General features: G+C 35.5%; 1 protein-coding gene across 1 annotated transcript in view; it reads right to left on the reverse strand.

Moving 5' to 3' along the window:
- Positions 1 to 382: 382 nt before the first annotated feature.
- Positions 383 to 5,000, reverse strand: part of LOC122260005 (proteasome adapter and scaffold protein ECM29) — a 24,109-nt gene continuing 19,491 nt past the window's right edge. The window contains exons 22-26 of the mRNA XM_043027070.2: positions 3,365 to 4,651; positions 3,019 to 3,148; positions 1,877 to 2,077; positions 1,217 to 1,288; positions 383 to 973 (exon numbers count right to left, since the gene is read on the reverse strand). Coding sequence (XP_042883004.2) covers positions 831 to 973; positions 1,217 to 1,288; positions 1,877 to 2,077; positions 3,019 to 3,148; positions 3,365 to 4,651 — 1,833 coding nt within the window. The 3' untranslated portion in view covers positions 383 to 830. The remainder of the gene's footprint in view (positions 974 to 1,216; positions 1,289 to 1,876; positions 2,078 to 3,018; positions 3,149 to 3,364; positions 4,652 to 5,000) is intronic.

The raw sequence follows: 5,000 nt of genomic DNA on the forward strand, positions 1-5,000 counted from the left end.
TGAGATTTTCAAAACAGAATCTTAAGGAATTCAGTACTCATTTTTTTCTTCTAACAAGGGGAAAATGCACTTGGCAGGCAGGTGGTGCTAATTATTTAATAACTAACGTGCTAGAGATGATAACCACTTGAAAAAAGCATCTAGCTAATCATCACCAACCTGGCAAGTACATATTCACTTCAAGAAAAGAGCAATAGAGTGATGATCCTTTTGAAAATAACTAAGTCAAAATAATTTTGTCACTTATTCTTCTAAATCATTGTATAGTTGTGAAAATTCATCTTAGTTATGTATGCCAGGGATTCTTTATTTATCACATAATCAAATAATTATTGATCAGTAAAGGATGAATTATAAGAAACTTGTTCAATAATAGACAATAACATCACTGTCCTTTATTAACTTAATTATACTTCCATCCTAATGACATATCATAATTACCGGTAATGATAATCTTATCTTTAAACTACGATGACAAAATATGTCACTGGTCGGAATTAAATTTCCATAGTTTATACTGATAAAATATTCAGTTACATAGCACTTTTCATAAGCTTAGGTTATACAATGGTATCATAGCATGATTTAGATGATTTATATTTTTTCTTTTAACCTATTTACAATATGACTGATTCTCTTCATACAAGTGTTAAAAAAGTTCTCTGACAACAAACATACCAAATTTATTGTTAATTAAAAACTTTCTGGGTGCTGTTGTATGAAAACCTCACACACATGTATATACATGTCCAATACACACATAAATAAGTTATTGGAAAAGCAGGCAGTTTCTTCTGTCCTCACACTACAGAGCCAATTTTTCTACATCACTATTTACTACTCGTGTTCTCCATCAGGAGTATCTTGTGTGCTGAAGCAGCTAATGCTTGCACATCTGGCTGGGCATCACGACGCGCTTCTTCCACTCCTGACAAAAGCTCCAAGCGAAGTTTCACAACAAGCGTTTCACTCACTGTTGAAAAGAGTCCATAAGAGTAAACATGAGCCATGTGGGACTATCCTGTCTAAAGATATTCCTATTTGCTTACATTAAAATGCCTTTCAAAAAGATTAAACATTAAAGAATTATCTCTTCTCAATTTTGATGTGGTTATGACCAGTATGTTTGAATGCTTAGAATACTTTTTTTCCAATTACAAATAATTAAAATTGTTATAGTAATAACATGTATATAAAATCAGAAGATAAATCTTACCTTTCACTTTTACCAGGAACTCATTCAGCACAACAAGGGATTCTCTCCTCAGACTGTAGAACTTAGCAACACCTGGCAAGGATAGGCTATAAATGTATTATTTGTGACAAGTATGCTAAGGCTGATTTCAGAACTCTTTGCACATACACCAAAATCAATGTAATTGCATGTAATGTATTTGTTTAATTACATTTTTGCCTGAAAATATTTGACAACTGCATAAAAAATAAAGATATAGCATTAAACTAATCAGTTTTTTCTGGTTTCAGTGATGTTATATATAGCATGTTTGCTAGATAATTTCATCTGTAAACTCTACAGTTATCTTTGATTATCATTGACCTCTAATTAGAATAATTTTTATATGTAATATCATATCTTGCAGAGATTAAATGAAAAATGAAAAATAAGGAAAGAGGAAATGATAATAATTTCATGATATTAACCCTTTCCCGACGGGGCACTCGCTACGAAGACCCCTATGCCGGGCAATTGCAATATTGCATTGAAATCGTCACACTGGCATGACGCCCCGGCATCGGGAGTTTGGCTGTGTCACACGAGTGTGACGCACCGTCGTCATAGGGTTAATCATCATTATCATCATACCTGATGATAAGAGAAATAGAGAATATTTACAACAATAATAATTATTATTACCTAAACAATAGTTGAATATCCTGCATGAATGGTGAAGAAGAGGGTCAAAGAGTGGAGATCCAAGTGAAGAAGGTAATTCACAGAGGAGGAAATGTGTTCCCCAGAACTGCTTCAAGGCTCCCACAATGCTGAGCTGAGTTTTGCGAGGAACTCGGGATACACTGTTATTTAGCATTTCCACGACTCGTTCGCTGTATTTTTCTGCAATGAGAGAGAGGAAAATATATCAAGATCAAAATACAAATGGATATGTTTTGCCAAAACAAAATATTAACTATTAGTTAGTAACCATTTTAAATTCAAAATGTAAATGGAAACATTTTGCAAAGTCAAAAGTATTTTTATTATTATATTTTTCCCCACTTTCTTGACCCTTCTACTTCAGGCCACATTAAGATGTGTTTTTTAAATTATTTTCTAGACTTGCAGTATGACATATATCTTTACATTATATATTAGCAAAGAGATACTAATTAGCATTTGGTATGATGTGTTACACAGTTGAAGCTATAATGAGTTTGCATTTTGAATAAAAAAAGCTGTGGAAAAGTGATCCATCCCCACAAAAAAATGTCGCATTTTGAAAGATTTCAGGTAAATTCATCATTATGTGAAGACTAATTCTAAAACACTTTTTTCAGCCTCAGGATCAACTCTCAGTCTAAGACCAAACTTAATAATACTGATGGGTATTGCTTTGCTAAATTACCTAATCAACATGAATGTAAAAGATAATAAAACAAAAACTAGTGTACATGATAATGGCATACTGTTTCCAAGATAAAACTTTACATGACTATTAAGTATGCTTATTATTTATACACCCGAGTGTATATGTGGTAAGACATAAGCACATCATATTACCATAGAGGTATACAGGCTTTAACCCTTCAGCACATCTGAGGAAAGGTGGCTAACAGATGCCAGGCTTAGTTCAACCTGTCAACACCCCCCTCCCCTACTCTGCTTGTACCAGCCTCTCCAAACACAAGAACTCTTAACACTCTACCACAATAAGCATGACATGACAATGAAATATCAAATTGTTTAAAGTATCTGTTGACCAAATATAAACAAACATGCTCCAGCCAGAGAGGGAGATAAATTGCAGGAAGCCCAGTATTTCAGGGTTAATGTAATACCTTGTGTTTCCTTCTTTGCTGGCCAGGCTCTACCTAAGGAATGCACCATTTCATCTATGAGGTCCCAATGCAGGGACTCTTCCTTTTTGTTCCTTTCTACCTCTTCACCATCCTCATGGTCTTCTTTATCCTTTTGGATTGAGAGAGAACACATTATTAATTTACTTACAAAAAAAGATGAATGTATTAATTGGAAACTGTAAGTCTCCAGTAACAACAATATCCTTTATCTTTTTCCTATTTGTATCAAAAGTTTACTACACTTATGAATGCAATTAATATTATTTATTTTAAAGATTTATAATTGTCAGGTAATGGATTTTGAGTTTGGGTTATTCATACTTACTTGTCTCAAATATGGTAGGCAGATATCAAAAACTTCTTCAAATCTATCTATCTGGTACGTATCCAGAACGGTGGTAAGGGCTTTAATAGCATGGATTTTATATTCCATCCTCTCTTTGCTTGCTTCTCTTGTCAGAACTTTCACCACTTCTTCCACTAGAAGTCCTTCTCTATCAGGATACTTCAAGGTACTTAGGTGGGACTTTGTGTGTACAGACACATTTGAGAGAGCTGTCACCAGAGATTCTTTTCCATTCCATGTTCTACCCTGGAGGCTGTTAACAAGAAGTGTAACTAAGGAGAGGACTAAAGCATCATTCAAGCTTGATCCAAGTTTTTCCGAGACAGTTGAGAGGGCTCTGCCTGCCTGAGCTTTCATTGCCCAAGTAGAACTTTGCAAAGCTTGCTCACATATTGCAATGATTTCTGTTAGATAAAGCCTCACTCCTGACTCTGTGCCTGGAGTGTTATCTGACCATATCTCCTCCCAAATCTCTGCACCAGTAGAATCACTTTCTAGGGTTTTCTCTGCATGCATGGCAAAGAATGCAAGAGGCATGGCCTGACAGGCATGCTGCTTCATAACGTCACTATTCTGAGCATGCATACTGCGCATAGTAAGGGCACCACTTATTCTAACACTGTCTTCCTCCTTCTCTAAATACCAAGTCTGAAGTTTGGTGAGCAGCTTTTCTACACTTGATGCTTTTGCAGTCTTTACAAGGTTACCAATAGCATTAGCATATACCTTTCTGACTACTGCATTTCTATCACTAAGACCATTTACTAGAGCAGCCAAAATTTTTCCTGTGTATTTTTCCAATGGACGAGGACAAGTGTGAACAAGAGTCTCTACAACATGTGCAGCACCTGCACGGCTTGCAAGACCAACTGAGCTCTTCAGAACATCTATCAGACCACTCACTAATTTCTCCATGGACTCTTCATCAACAAACTGTAGTACATAGTTCAAAGTATCCATCATGGGAGTACTTCGAGCTGCAGATACTCTGGCCATGTCTAGCTTCTCTCTGTCTTCATCATTCAGTCTCACTGATGTGTAACTTAGAGCCTGAGATTCTAATCCAGACAAAGCCTCTAACAATGCAGGGACAAGGGTACCAAGGTGTGGCTTTATTAAAGAACCACCTGATCGACAAAGTTTGGAAACCGTTTGCAAGCTGACACTTCGAACTTCGGGAACAGTGCTTGTAATGCCAGAAGTTAAGAGAGTGGGGAGAACTTCCTTAATCATTTTCTGACTCTCTTCACCGGTGCCCTCACAAACCTGTAAACCAAAGAGATGATAATATAGAGTTGTTAATACCCTAATCAAATTTAATTCCTCCTTAAACATTTTTAAAAAATGCTTTATAATTATTACAAAAAGAAATGTCTATAAATGAGGTTAAATCAAAACAGTTACAAAGTTGTCCCACCCATCCTCTGACTTGGTGATAGTGGCTGACTCCTTGTTGGTAATAAAATCACAAAGAAAATGAAAGGTTGCAATAATACTCAACTAATTAAAATATTTGAGACAGAGGTTTAAAGAATCTATAGAAACTTCTACTCACAAACTCATCAAAGTAAATTACTGTAAGTGAAGTAAAATAAAGTAAAAAGAGAGAAATCCC

The sequence above is a fragment of the Penaeus japonicus genome, unplaced genomic scaffold, assembly GCF_977035675.1.
Source record: "Penaeus japonicus unplaced genomic scaffold, GWHDUDI00000001_assembly GWHDUDI00000008, whole genome shotgun sequence".
NCBI lineage: Eukaryota > Metazoa > Arthropoda > Malacostraca > Decapoda > Penaeidae > Penaeus > Penaeus japonicus.